This window comes from Rhincodon typus, chromosome 15, assembly GCF_021869965.1.
Source record: "Rhincodon typus isolate 14 chromosome 15, sRhiTyp1.1, whole genome shotgun sequence".
NCBI classification, from domain to species: Eukaryota; Metazoa; Chordata; class Chondrichthyes; order Orectolobiformes; family Rhincodontidae; genus Rhincodon; species Rhincodon typus.
Window position 1 is genome coordinate 13,472,991 of NC_063346.1, and position 15,805 is coordinate 13,488,795.

Here is a 15,805-nt window from a genome sequence, read left to right on the forward strand (position 1 = left end):
CTAAGCAGCATCAGAGGAGCAGGAAAGCTGACGTTTCTGGTCGAGACCCTTCTTCAGAAGAAAGGTCTCGACCCGAAACGTCAGCTTTCCTGCTCCTCTGATGCTGCTTGGCCTGCTGTGTTCATCCAGCTCTACACCTTGTTATCTCAGATTCTCCAGCATCGGCGGTTCCTACTATCTCTGTAACGCATTCCAGATATATCTTTTCAAAGGAGCAAAAATGAGAGACTGCTGGACAGACGGGAGGACATTAGTTGTTATTCCTTTGCAACAAAGCTGCATTTAGTGAACAAATGAGCAAGATAAAATTGGTGCAATGTACTTCCATCAAACACTGAGAAAGGAAGTCCAAAAAGCAAAACTTGAGGATAAAGTATGACAACAGCAGGCATATTGAACCAAGAAATAATACCAGGGCTTGCAAAAAGGTGAGTCTGAATTATGAAAACTTTCAAAAAGGCTAAAATAGAATCAGTTCCTCCTTTAGGAGAAATGCAAGTTAAAGTAAAATCAACAAAGAGTTCTCGAAAACTTGCTATTGTATAGTGGTCGCGGTTGGCTTACAACAGGCTACTGTTGTTACAGCTAACTGGTTTACAATGGGATGCTGCAAGGAAACCAACACAATATGAGTTGGGATTAGAGGTGAGTTGAAAGTCTCGTAAATTGGCCAAATAGAGTAGAATTAGACTTTCTTACTTTGAGTGACAATCATTACACATGAAGTTCAAGGCTGCAGCACCGATTAGATTACTTTAATAAGAGAGGCTGGATGCACTTTGATATTTACAGTATGAATTAGTCACATCCCTGCTTTGTGTTACAACCTTGTACCGACCACCTAAGCATCCTTTTCCCTTTGAATTCAATTTATCGACTGATGCATAGTAAAGGACATTCTATGTAAAAAAAAATCAACCGCAATCAGTGTGCACTTGAAAAGCAGGATTGTAATAGAAGATTACAACACACGTGAAAATAATAATACATCAGCAATTCAAGTTAATAAACTCAACATCCATTAATGCAGTGAGCCATGAATTATTTGACACCTTGCTGCCTGAATTATGACAAAGGTGATGATGATGACACTCCATGTTTTATGTAAGTAGAATTAACCCCAATTCCCTGCATTAAAGGGAACACATCAATCAAACATGCACTGGGTTTCCTAAAAATTCTGCAAATGTCTCCAACAACCTCTTGTGGCGTATGCTGAATTGTGATGAGCTATTTATGACTGAGCTGCAAAGCGATGCTTTATATTTAAAGATTTGCATTCTTGATATCAAATTATGATTGGCAAATTCCAAAATCGATTAATTTGAATTTCACATGAGCACTGAAAGTTGTTGAGATGTAAAAGTCAGGTCATCCCAAGCTTCTCATGACCCTTTTCTGCACAGACAAGAAACAGACAGGCATTGCACTCCAGCAGTCTGAGGTACATGCTAACAGAGTGATAACAGGGCAGGAGGATCAAGTCTCATCATTAGTGTCACTGTTTTCATTCAATTGTCAAGATGACCAGTTGTTTCCCTCTGATATTACAGTCCACAATATAAGAGACTTTCACCAGGTTTCTTGAATAAACTCAAAAAAAACCCATAAAACCAGTAGCGAAACTAGTTAACAACTGAGATATAATTCAAAATTAGAACTATATTTCCATTTAATCCCAACACAAAGAGATAGAACATAGAACAGTATAGCACAGTACAGGTCCTTCGGCCACGATGTTGTGCCATCCCATTATCCTACTACCCTGCATACCCTATATTTTACTGTCATCCATGTGCCTATCCAAGAGTTGCTTAAATGTCTCAAATTAATAGATGAACGACACAAAATACAGAAAAGTTCTCCAAAAATGATATTTTGAAATGAGCCTTTATCGGCCAATGGTCTGAAAATTAAGAATGGAATTTGATGAATTCCTACAGTGAACTGAGTTTCTTGTTAACAAAATCAAGTTGCTGACAAATGCAGACCGGTGGAAGGATTTTCAAGTAAGCTTTGGTTTGGCTGGAAATCGAGCTGGTTCCCAGTCTTTGGGAGAGTGGTCACAGTTTGCAAAGTAGACAAAATACAGACATATGGAAACTTTGTCAGTTTTGCAATTACTTCACCATGAGAGACTGAGCGATTCTTAGTTTTTATTGAAAGCCTTGAAAGTCTTCCTTCTGACTGCCTTGGTTTTTGAAGTAGACATCAAGACCAGAAAGAGTTGTAAGATCAACCTTCAGCGCAAGACCCCATAGTCTCTTCAAAAACCAGGGTTTCCAGCAATTAAAGATTATAAACCCCATTTTTATCTCCCTAAAATTATTTGACATTCTGTAATCAGCAGAAAGCTTACAGTCCACATTAAACTATTGACTTAATTCCTTGGTTAAAAACCCTATTTAATTGGAAAGTGTCCAAATGGTTCAGCATCTTCCAGTCTTTCTCACAGTATTAAATATAGATACGTCATCCCAACTATACACAATTTAGAATATACTGTTACATAGTTAGCATGCACATGCTGTCATTTGGCACATATTTGTAAGAATCTGCATTTGCTTATTCCATTCAGACTTTGAAATAATCCCAGCCTGTAGCCAATGAAAATCACTTTGAGAGCATGCATTTTGAAGTTGGCTGTTTTTCCCTGAAGTTATGTGGTGTTCCAACAATCCTATGTTCTGCATCATTGAGAAAAACATTATAGCTGCATGAATATGCCACCATGTTTGGTAGTCAAGTAATTAGGTGCACACTCAAAATTTACGAGCACCAACGAGTGGGAAAATAGATATGACACTTACAGAGCAGAGAATGGGGAAGTGTGCAACAAAGGGTGATTTCTATCACCCTGCCCATTTGTTCTTGTCACTCAGAAGTAACCTGCACCAGTGCCCAAAATAAATTGTAAGTAGACTAATGTGATGTTTTGGGCTTGCTTTAAGAATTTATTCAATCAAAGGAGTAGAGCTTCCTTAGAAAAATCAAATTTTTCTGATGGTGGCTCTTGAATTGATTGCACAGCTTCAGTTTTCATATCTTATGATGCAGTGCACTCACAATACCAGATTAAGGAATATAATGCATTGTGCAGGGTGCATTTACTGTCAAATTACATCAAAGTGTGTGCTGACCCATGTACATTGTTAGTCCTGTTGGTGTACTGTGCAAGAATTTGTTCAGACGTTGATGGAAATATATCTTTGAATCTCTGTCAAATTCAGCGCTGGAAAGAATCTCAAGATTGTAATCTCTTGGGAAATGTCAAAATGTGTTATTCTTTTAGGCAAGAATAAGAACGTAAAATGGTAGTTAGAAATACTGTGTCTGTGCAACAGAAACACAAAAGATGGATCTACTTGGTAATTAGAGTGCATTGATCACTAAATGTTTGTTTCAGTGCCACAAACAAGATGTCTTTCTTTGGGATTTTTAGATGCAAAGCATCCAGTATTCTCATCTTTCCTGAAATTGAATCTGTGAGCATTGGACAAATCCTGAGTAGCCTTTCTACAAAGTCAGTATCTCAGGAAGCCCTTCATGCATATTTGGTCTGTGAAGCTGTTGGAAAGCCACAGTGAGCATATGCATATTTTTTCCAACCAGTTGTTAATGCTCTCTCGCTTTGCCTGAACTTGATGGGAGGCAACACACCAGCTCTAGGCATCTCACCCACATGACCATTGCCACCTACACTGTGAGAGTTTGTGCCGTGGAGACTAAGCAGAATTAATCGTGACCTTGTAACTGCCTTGCCCCAGTTAGAGATCAGAAGCAGGATCCTGAGCCAGTCTTCACTTCCTTAAGTGTAACCTGAACATGTAGCCCGGATTGGGTAGGAGCCATGGAGCGGAGCAGGGATGGCCATCGGGCTAGAGGCTCGGAGTGGAGCGGGGGCAGTTAGTGGCCTGGAGAATTGGAGCAGAGCAGGGACGGTCAGTGGGCTGGAGGATTGGAGCAGAGCAGGGACGGTCAATGGGCTGGAGGCTCGGAGCAGAGCAGGGACGGTCAGTGGGCTGGAGGCTCGGAGCAGAGCAGGGACGGTCAGTGGGCTGGAGGATTGGAGCAGAGCGGATGTTGCACTGGGGACCGATGCGGGTGGTCAGCAGCTTACAAGCCCCGTCAGACCATGTGCGGAAGCCCCCTGCGCTGATCTGCTGCAGGCCCTTTATAGAAAGACCTTCAACTTTATTCCTCAGTTTTTCATAGCTGTAAGTAATATCAGATTTTTTTCCGTTCTTTCCCCTTTATTTCTCTATTTTGAATCTAAGTTCTGTACCTAAGCACTTTATACCTAAAATGGCGTTGTGTGGGGCGACATTGTAAATGTTTCGCTGAACTCCTGTACTTCTGTACTTGAGTAGATGTAACAATAAAGGATATTCTAATTCTGAAAACAAAATTCTAATTCTAGAGTATGATGCCTGAGACAAATTTTAATGTTCCTAACTACCACTTCATCAAGATCAGCCATTTCAACACAAACTAGTAATCCAGTCAGGGGCTTTTTGGTTAATATGGTTGAATAATTATCTTTTTTTTTGTATAATGGTTGATTTTAAGACATTAGGACCATTTGAACTAGTTGCTAAGAAGACCTCTAATAAGGAAACTCGAGTGAAGTAGCAACAAAATCATGCATTTCTCCAGTAAAATATCCCAAGACATTTCAAGGAATGCAATTAAAACAAAACTTGAGCCGCTTGAGGAGACTTTAGGATGAATGAGGGAAAACTTGCTCAAAGAGGGAGGTTTTAAGGAACATCTCCAAGGAAGAGAGAAGTTAAAGTGGTTGAGAGGATTGGGGAAGGAAATCTAGGACATCCAGCCAAGATAGCCAAGGGCATGCCGTTTAATGGTGGAGTGCTTAAAATCAGTGATGTGCAAGAGGCCAGAATAAGAAAAGCAGAAATCTTTTAGAGTTGTAGGGCTGGAAGACATTACAGAAAGAGGATAAGACTCTGGAGGGACTTGCAAATAAGAGCAAGAATGATAAAAGTGAGGCAATGCTAGTGTACATCAGCACATACAGGGTAATGAGTGAGCTTATCATGTAACTAACCGTATTCAAAAATGAGTAATGGAATACAGTGAATTATACAGTTCCAAAGTTATGTCGTGAAACAAGAATCCTTCAAGTAGTATCAAATCTCGTAAGGTTGTGGAAATGTATTTGATAAAAGATCTTCTTTTATGGATTTCTTAAAATCTTCTTAAAATGGATTTCGATTTACCACTGGTGACTGCTCCTTTTGGAGAGGTCATTCACACGTTGGCTTTCTGGTTTTCCTAGAGCTTCTTGAAGCTTTAAAAGATTTTCCTGTTCTGGCTTTCCTCCCAACCCAGTGCTGAGGAAATTTCCCTCAAGGGAGCATCTCAGGCTTTTTCCAACAGTACGTTACCATGGGGACCAGGAGAACAAGGCGCACTGTGCAACCCCTGGTTTCAGGAATATCTCAGTAAGCATCTGTGCAGAAGCTTTCTGCTGTTTTCTTACACTTAAGGAGATGCAGTGCTGCTTATTTACTTCAGATATCACTGAGCAATCCGTCATGGCGTTCGGGATAATCACCAGTTTCACAGCTAAAACTGACTCTGGTTGAAGATGGGAGATTGACCTAGAAGCTAGACCTTGTCCATTTGCACTTTGGTCTTGATGTACCCTGGCCTATTTGTGGGCTTCAAAATCTGAACAAATTACTGAATTATTAAGACCAGCATGTTTTAAAAGCATGTCATCCGCAGCAGATTGACTTCGCTTTGACGGAAACTGATGACACTACATGCGAAGCTAATTCATGGGAAGGATGAATGTGTTGAAACACTGCTGGTGCAGTCACAGTCTATAGCTATTTCCAGTTCTTGCTAATGCACATGTTCTGTAGAGATTCTGTGCCTTCAGAGTGTAATGGTGATAATGTGTGATCTGTTGACCTGCCATTTACAGAACGTACTCAATCATCAAGAAGGATGTGCTGGTGTACATATTGAGTACGTCTGTTTGTTCAAATATATAACAATGAAAAATTGTGATGATCAGTGAATAATGTAGTGTCTTGCCTCAGGCAAATTGCAATGAGTTGCATTAATCATCTAATTGAATGGATCTTGGAAATGGCACACGACAGCAACATGTATGTTGATTTAAATTTTGGAAACATTAAGATGTAAGATATTGACCAATAAATTGAACACATGCCTTTGTTGTGCTATTTTTTCCAATGTCTGCTCCTGGTAGTTTATGGTATTTGCTGCCTCTACTAGTTGAGATAGTCTGCTGCCACCAATCTTCATTATTCTTTGCTTTGCCTTGGGCCTGTCTGGTGATTAATGGGAGGGCATACACCACCACAGAGTACCTACAGAAGAGGCACTGTCCTTCGATACCAAGAAGAGTTATTGCATGATAACAATAACTACAATTACAGTTGGCCAGGCAGAATTACTAGGACTTTAGGAAGTTTGGTATAGACTCATCTGCTCCATTTGCAAACTAGAGTAGAACCCAGTTTTCCTTCACAGGGCTGGTAGTGGAGGTGGGAGACCTCCAGCTTCCATGAACCCCAACTTGTAAAATTGTTGTCCACATTCCACCATCATCCCTGTACCTAAGTAGGCACATGCAGTGTGCCTTACTGACTACTGCCCAGTGGCTCTGACTTCAATAACCATGAAGTGCTTTGAAAGGCTAGGTATGGCCCACATCAGCTGCAGTCTTCCAGCCTGCCTCGATCCCCTACAGTTTGCCTACTGGTGTAACAGGTACACAGAGGATGCCATATCCCTAGCCCTTCACCTGTCTCTGGAACATCTGGACAACAAGGACACCTACGTCAGACTCCTGTTTATTGACTACACCTCCGCCTTCAACACTACTGTCACGTCCAGACTGATCTCAAAACTCCGTGACCCTTGGTCTTGGCTCCACCCTCTGCAACTGGACCCCCAGCTTTCTGACCCACAGCCCACAATCAGTGAGGATAGGTAACTGCACCTCCTCCACAACAACACTCAACACTGGAGCCCCCCAGCGCTGTGTCTTCAGCCCCCTACTGTACGCCCTGTACACCCACGACTGTGTTGCCAAATTCCGAATGAATGCCACCTACAAGGTCACTGACAACCCCACCACACTAGCATGGATATCTAACGATGAGTCAAAATACAGAAGGGAGATTAAGGGCTTGGTGATATGGTGCAATGAGAACAACCTCTCTCTCAACATCAGCAAATCTAAAGAACTGATCATTGACTTCAGAAAGAAGGGAGGAGAACATGCCCCCATCTGCAACAATGGAGCTGAGGTTGAGAGGGTGGAGAGCATCAAGTTCCTCAGAGTGACAATAACCAACAACCTGTCCTGGACTTCCCACGTAGGTGCAACAGTCAAGAAGGCACAACAACACCTCTTCTTCCTCAGGTGGCTCAGGAAATTTGGCATGTCCATAAGGAACCTCACCAACCGCTACAGATGAACCATCAAAAGCATACTGTATGGCAACTGCTCTGCCCAGGATTGTAAGAAACTACAGAAGGTGGTGTGCACAGCTCAGAACATCACAGAAGCCAACCTTCTATCCATGGACTCTATTTACACGGCTCACTGCTGCAGAAAGGCTGCCAACATCATCAAACCATTGCACCCTGATAATGACCGCCTACAACCTCTTCCATCAGGCAAAAGATACAGAAGCCTGAACACAGGCACCAGCAGGTTCAGGAACAGCTTCTTCCCGGCCATTATCAGACTGTTGAATGGACTCTAGCTTCAAATAACGCTGATCTCACTAATGTTGATCTTGCCTAGCGCCCACCCTGTGCGAATGTAACCTGTATGCCTCTGTCTAAGTCTTTTTGGTCTGTATATCCTCGCTTATTATGATCTCCCTGTACCGTTCGTAAGCAAAGCTTTTCACACACGTTATAATAAATCAATTAATCAATCATTTTCAGTCTGGGAAGAGTGGGGCTAGTTAGAAGTTAGGCTGGATGGTGAAGGAAGAGCCTGAGAAGCTACCTGCACTCTGAGGCAGGCTGCCCAGGGACTCCGGCTTTGAACCATGTTCAAAGTTTTAAAATAAAGATTAAATCAGAAAATATCCCTCCTGCTGTCACGCACTCGCTCCCTGTGCCCCATCTATGCCAACCTATCCACTTGTATGAACCACCATTGGCCTCTTATACCCTTAGTGAATGTACAACCCTTTAACCACCAAATGGCCCTTGATACTTCCTGTGCCAATCTACTAACTTCTCATGGCCCTTATACTCCCTACGTCAATTACCAATCTCCCCCGATTCTCTCATCCACCCTATACCAATCTACCCATCTTCCACAGCCTTTCATACACATGGATCTTTGTAGCCTCAAGGACAACTCAATGCAAAGTCATATCAACCCACCTACCACCCTTTGCCATTTCCTTCTCCATGCCAACTCAACTGTTGTCCAGCATGTTTATTGATCAGGAGCCATCTGGCAGAAAATAAAGTTGCCAAAGTATTGTCGATATCACTGTTGGAAAAAAAGGACCACTCTCATTGATGTAAAAGATGCTCAGTACATTGAAGTTGCTTCAGCAAGTCCTTTATGTGAACAAACATTTCACTCAAATGCTTAATACCTCATATCATCAAATATTGAATTAATAGTTAGGGTTAGGCATTACATAGTGAGAATGATACTTTGGGAAATCAGCCACGCAATATAAATCCTTTGCTGATTTCTATAGGTTACCTGACCTCCATCAAAGGTGTTCCAGGACAAGATACAAAACAAAGTGGAAAAAAATAAAACATTTTTCAAGCCCTTGCTGCTCAAATTCCCCTCAGACCACATCCCACACTCCCATGCAACCTAATGCCTAATCCCCCTTCCCATGGCTTCTCATAACTCTACACCAATGTAGAGCTGACGTCCTCCCACCACTCTTTCTCCTTTTGCCCACCGCCCCAATTCATTGAACACCCTGGATGAGTGCAGCTCCAACAACACTTGAGAAGCTCAACTCCGTCCAAGACAATACGCCTCACTTGATTGACTTCCTAACTACCATCTTCAACACTCAGTCCCTCCACCACCAATGCACAGTGACAGCAGTGTCTACCATCTACAAAATACATTGCAACAATTCACCAAGGCTCCTTAGACTGAACTTCCTACCATCTAGAAGGGCAAGGGCAGGAGATACATGGGAAAGTAACCAACTGAATGTTCTGCTGCAAGCCAGTCACCATCCTGACTTGGAACTATTCCTCTGTTCCTTCTCAGTAACTGGGTCAAAATCCTGGAGCTCCCTTCCAGATGGCATTGTGGATGTAACGACACTAAATGGATTCTAGCTGTTCAATAAAGCAAATCACGACCAACTTCTCAAGGGCAATAAATTCTTGCTTCGTTCTGTGACACATATCCCATGAATGAACAAAAAAAATCTGCAGTGTACACATGGGAAGAAGAATATATTGCTCACATCTACATTTTTATATGACAAACTATATCTTATTGGAAACATAAGTAATTCATAAACACACATTTTGAGACTTCTTGATAGATTGACACTTGAATTGAATAGAATTAGCTTTATTATCACGTACTCAAATGAGTACAGTGAAAAGTTTATAAGTCACCATTTATAGCACCATCTTAGGTACAAGTTCTTGACAGGTTGACACTTCTTGACAAGTTGGACAATTCCGGGGATTTATGCACCATTTACACACAACCTTCTCTTTAGTTAAACAAAAACAAAGTTGCTGGAAAAGTTCAGCAGGTGTGGCAGCATCTGTGGAGGCGAAAACAGAGTTAACGTTTCAGGTCCGGTGACCCTTCCTCAGAACTGATGGTGGCTGGGAAAACGTCAGTTTATATGCAGAAAATAGGGAGGTGAATGGGGTAGGGAGTAAACGATAGAATAGAGCCCGAAGAGAGAGAAAGACAGTTGGACAGACAAAGGAGTTGCTAACGATCAGGCTGGGAGGGTGAATAGTTGTTAATGGGGACTGTTAGTGACTAACAATAGGGGGCGTGTAGTGGCAGGCTATGTGGTAACAAGGCCTGGTGTGTGGGGTGGGGGGCTGGGACATGGGAGAGTTTAGACCCTAAAATTATTGAACTCAATATTGAGTCTGGAAGGCTGTAGGGTCCCCAAGCGGAAAATGAGGTGGTGTTCCTCCAGCTTGCGTTGGGCTTCACTGGAACACTGCAGCAAGCCAGAGACAGAGATGTTGGCCAGGGAGCAAGGTGGTGCATTGAAGTGGCAGACAACAGGTAGTTCAGGGTCTTTTTTGCGAGCAGAATGTAGATGTTGTGCGAAGCGGTCGCCAAGTCTACACTTCCTTTCCCCAATGTAGAGGAGACCCCATTGTGAGCAGCAAATGCAGTAGACTAGATTCTTGGAAGTGCAGGTGAAGTGTTGCTTCACCTGGAAGGTCTGTTTGGGCCCTTGGATACTGGGTAGGGAGGAGGTAAATGCGCAGGTGTTGCACCTTTGCCGGTTACAGGGGAAGGTGCCGTAGGGCTATGGGGAGGTGTTGGAGCTGAAGGAAGTATGGACGAGGGAGTCCCAGAGGCAACGGTCCCTGCGGAAGGCGGACAAGGAAGGGGAGGGGAATATGTGTCTGGTGGTGGCATCTTGCTGGAGGTGGCGGAAATGGCGCCTGATCTTCTCCATGTGGATGCTGGTGGGATGGTAGGTGAGGATAAGGGGAACCCTATCGCTGTTGCAGGAGGGAAGAGAAGGGGTGAGGGCAGAAGTGCGGGAGATGGGTCGGACCCGATTGAGGGCCCTGTCGACAACGGAGCTGGGGAATCCTTGGTTGAGGATGAATGTGGATATTTCGGAGGCTCCCTTGTCGAAGTTGGCCTCATCTGAACATATGCGATGGAGACGGAGGAACTGAGAGAATGGGATGGAGTCTTTACAGGAAGTGGGGTGTGAGGATGTATAGTCCAGGTAGCTGTGGGAGTCGGTGTGTTTGTAATGGATATTAGTGGCCAGTCTATCCCCAGAAATGGAAACAGAAATGTCGAGGAAGGGAAGGGAGGAGTCAGATAGACCAGATGAAAGTGAGGGCACAGTGAAAATTGGAGGTGTAATTGAAGTTTTCCAATTCTCGACGAGAGAGGGAAGCAGCACCGATGATATCATCGATGTATCGGAGAAAGAGTTGAGGGTGGGGGCCGGAATAGGACTGGAACAAGGAATGTTCCATGTACCCCACGAAGAGACAGGCATAACTAGGGCCCATGCGGGTACCCATGGCAACCCCTCTTACCTGAAGAAAATGAGAGGAGTTGAAAGAGAAGTTGTTGAGGGTGAGGACAAGCTCAGGCAAGCGGAAGAGGATGGCGGTGGGTGGGGATGGTTCAGGTCTTTGCTCCAGGAAGATGCGGAGAGCCCTAAGACCCACCTGGTGGGGAATGGATGTGTAAAGGGATTGCACATCCATGGTAAAGAGGAGGTGGCTGGAGCCGGTAAACTGGAAGCTTTGAAACTGGCGTAAGGCGTCAGATGAATCATGGATATATGTGGATAGGGATTGGACCAGGGGGGAGAAGACTGAGTCAAGGTAGGAAGAGATGAGTTCTGTGGGGCATGAGCAGGCTGAAACAATGGATCTACCTGGACAGTCCTGTTCGTGGATTTTTGGCAGAAGATCAACAGACGCCATTTCTGCCACCTCCAGCAAGATACCACCACCAGACACATATTCCCCTCCCCTCCCTCGTCCGCCTTCCGCAGGGACCATTCCCTCTGGGACTCCCTGGTCCATACTTCCTTCACCCCCAACACCTCCCCACAGCCCTATGGCACCTTCCCCTGTAACCGGCAAAGGTGCAACACCTGCGCATTTACCTCCTCCCTACCCAGTATCCAAGGGCCCAAACAGACCTTCCAGGTGAAGCAACACTTCACCTGCACTTCCAAGAATCTAGTCTACTGCATTTGCTGCTCACAATGTGGTCTCCTCTACATTGGGGAAAGGAAGCGTAGACTTGGCGACCGCTTCGCACAACATCTACATTCTGCTCGCAAAAAAGACCCTGAACTACCTGTTGTCTGCCACTTCAATGCACCACCTTGCTCCCTGGCCAACATCTCTGTCTCTGGCTTGCTGCAGTGTTCCAGTGAAGCCCAACGCAAGCTGGAGGAACACCACCTCATTTTCCGCTTGGGGACCCTACAGCCTTCCGGACTCAATATTGAGTTCAATAATTTTAGGGCCTAAACTCTCCCATGTCCCAGCCCCCCACCCCACACACCAGGCCTTGTTACCACATAGCCTGCCACTACACGCCCCCTATTGTTAGTCACTAACAGTCCCCATTAACAACTATTCTCTCTTCGGGCTCTATCCTATCGTTTACTCCCTACCCCACCCACCTGCCTATTTTCTGCATATAAACTGACGTTTTCCCAGCCACCATCAGTTCTGAGGAAGGGTCACCGGACCCGAAACGTTAACTCTGTTTTCGCCTCCACAGATGCTGCCAGACCTGCTGAGCTTTTCCAGCAACTTTGTTTTTGTTCCTGATTTACAGCAACCGCAGTTCTTTTGATTTTTCTCTTTAGTTAAGCCTCAAAGGTAACCTACCCACTCTCGCCCCAGTGGATCCCCTCCCCGCCCCAAAAGGATGCCAGACGGACTCTGAAATTTTCACTGGAGGTAGTTTGATCACTTAACTGGCCAGCTGTCTCAGCGATCTGTACACGTGAAAAAAAATGGCTCATCCCCAGAACCGTCCAGAAGCTGAGGTGCCTGGTTCCCAACTCTTTCTGGATTTTCCGCCACGGCAGATACACTCCCCTTCCTGTGAAAATGGGAGCCCTTGTCCTCCACCCACAAACTGTGTTTGACATCAGTTGAATGGTTGTAGCAATGTAAATGAATATCATACCCCTTCATAACCATTACCTTATAAGGCATTCACCAGATGACATTGCCAACATCAGTGTTGACTGTGCACTGGCTAAAGCATGATACCATCACCCCCGACTATCAAGCAGAAACAAGGATTTTCATTTTCAAAATACATTGTTGGGTGCCTCACAGTTTAGTGGTAGCTAATCAGATTTTATGTTGTTCCCTCAGTGATTTAATCCTTAACAATCTGCTGTTGCTAAATGGGTGAAGTTCTTGTATTTGGAAATTGACTCTCTTTATTTGGCTTCCCAGGGTATAAACTGAAGCTTCATTTTCACAAAAGTACATCAACTAGAAACTAAGTGCAAGGTTTGAAAGATATGACACGTACACATGACCTGTGTCATTGCAGCACCTTGTGTCTACAGGCACAGCATTCCGATTCAGCAATTTGTTTTTAAAGATAGCTGTTTTATGCATTGTAAAATGTCACATGCAGCAAATGAGGCAAGTGGCTATTTCCAGTCATGCTGGATAAGTCAGGATTTTTTTAAAAATTCATTCATGAGGTGCAATCACTGCATCTGTATATCTGTGCCCTTGAGAAGATGATGGTGAGCCACCACCTTGAACCACTGGAGTCACTTTAGTACAACCACAGTGCTGTACAGGTGGCGTTTGCAGGTTTATGTCCTGGGAATAGTGAATGGACGACAACATAATTACAAATCAGGATGGTGAGTGGCTTGGAAGGGAACTTGCAGGTGGTGGTGTTCTCATGCATCTGCTGTCCTTGTCCTTCTAGGTGGTAGAGGTCGCGAGTTTGGAAGGTGCTGTCGAAGGACCCTTGGTGAGTGCATCTTGTAGCACTACTGCCACTATGTGCCAGTAATAGAGGCGATGCTTGCTTAAAGTGGTGGATGGGGTGTCAGTCAAGTGTGTTGCTTTGTTCTATATGGTGTTATGTTTCTTGGGTCTTTTTAGAGCTACATTCCTCCAGGGAATTCCATCACGTTCCTGACTTTTACATAAAGACGGTGGAACAGGCATCTGGGGAGTCAAGAGATGAGTTACTTACCATAACACTCCCAGCTTCTGACCTGCTTTTGTAGTCACAGTATTTATATGGCTAGTCCAGTTCAGTTTCTGATCAGTGGTGAGCCCCAAGCCATTCATGTTGGGGCATTCAGTGATGGTGACATCATTGTACATCATTGCACAAAAACAGAAGTTGCTGGAAAAGCTCAGCAGGTCTGACAGCTTCTGTGAAGAGAAATCAGAGTTAACATCTCGGGTCGGGTGACGTAGTTCTGAGGAAGGGTCACTGGAACCAAGATGTTCACTCTGATAGTAGTTCTGAGAAAGGGTCACCGGACCGGAAACGCTCCTCTGATTTCTCTTCATAAATGCTGCCAGACCTGCTGTGCTTTTCCAGAAACTTCTGTTTTTGTTTCTGATTTACAGCATCCGCAGTTCTTTTGATTTTTATTTAGTACATCGTGGCAAGTTGGTTAGATTACCTCATATTGAAGGTGGTTATTTCCAGGCACCTATGTTATTTGCCACAAACAAACCTGAGCCTGAATGTTCTGTCTATGGACTCATACTGCCTCAGTTTCTGAGGAGTTGTGAATGCTACTGAATACTATGCAATTCTCTGTGGATGTCTGCACATCTGACTTTGTTATGAAGGAAAAGTCATTGATGAACCAGCTGAAGATGGTTGGGTCTAAGATGCTACTCTGGAAAATGAACCAGCAATGTCCTAGGATTGAGATGTTTTGCCTCCAACAGCCACAAGCATCTTCCCTTGTGCTAGTTACCATTCTAACCCATGGAGGATTAACCCCTGATTCTCATTGACTTCATCTTTACTAAGGCTCCTAGCTGCCACGCTTGGTCAATTGCTGCCTTGATGTCAAGGGTAATAACTCAGCTCACTTCTGGAATCTTCTGGCCATGTATGATGCAAGGTTGTAATGAGATCAGGAGCCGAATGTCCTGCTGGAACCTAAACTGAGCATCAGTGAGCAACATATTGCTGCGCAGATATTGTAAGTAACACTCATTGATGACACCTGCCACCACTTTGCTGATCGTTAAGAGTGGAGTGATGGAGCAGATTGGATTTCTGCATTATTTTGAGTACAGGACATCTAGGACATCTGGAGAACTAGCTTTTAGGACAGCAACCAGAATGTGGAAAGGACTCATAGTCGTTTTTTATTCCTCTGAATTTGTTTGTGGGATGTGGGCATCACTGGCTAGGCCCAGCATTTATTGCCTATCACAATCGATTGCCTAAAGGGCAGTTAAGAGTCAGCCATATTGCTGTGGTCTGGAGTCACTTGTTGGCCAGGCTGGGTGAGGACAGTAGGATTCCAAACCTAAAGAACATTAGTGAACTAGATGGGCTTTACGACAATTGACCGTGGTTAGAGAGTTCCCATTGGTTTAGTCTAATAAATCATGCTTTAGCAGTATTCAAGACAAGAAGAATTATAGAGGAAATGTCCCTATTTGAAGAATAGTGCCATGGGAATGGGTGCATCTGTTTATAATAAGTTAACCTTGACTTAACTTCCCACTTGAAAGATAATTCTTCCAATAAAGGCTCCCTTGGTACTGCACAGCAGCATCAGCCTCAACAACGAAAACAGAAGTTGCTGGAAAAGCTCAGCAGGTCTGGCAACATCTGTGAAGAAAAAAGAGAGTTAATGTCCGGTGAGGAAGGGTCTGTTCTGAGGAAATGTTAACTCTGATATTTTTCTTCACAGATGCTGCCAGACCTGCTGAGCTTTTCCAGCAACTTCTGTTTTTGTTCCAGATTTACAGCATCCGCAGTTCTTTCGGTTTTTATTTAGAATCAGCCTCAAGACCTGGAGACAGACTTGAAACCACAAATTTCTGATTTACTGCAAGAGTGTTACCA

The 15,805-nt window shown here is 43.9% G+C and overlaps 1 protein-coding gene across 4 annotated transcripts in view; it reads left to right on the forward strand.

The window, feature by feature from the left end:
- LOC109930475 (chromodomain Y-like protein 2) overlaps window positions 1-15,805 on the forward strand; it is a 109,696-nt gene that overhangs the window by 88,949 nt on the left and 4,942 nt on the right. For 3 of the 4 annotated variants that reach the window (XM_048605705.1, XM_048605703.1, XM_048605707.1), the window contains exon 7: window positions 13,679-13,723. The exons of the other annotated variant lie outside the window; for it this stretch is intronic. In XM_048605705.1, coding sequence (XP_048461662.1) covers window positions 13,679-13,723 — 45 coding nt within the window. The remainder of the gene's footprint in view (window positions 1-13,678; window positions 13,724-15,805) is intronic. 4 annotated transcript variants of the gene reach the window in all.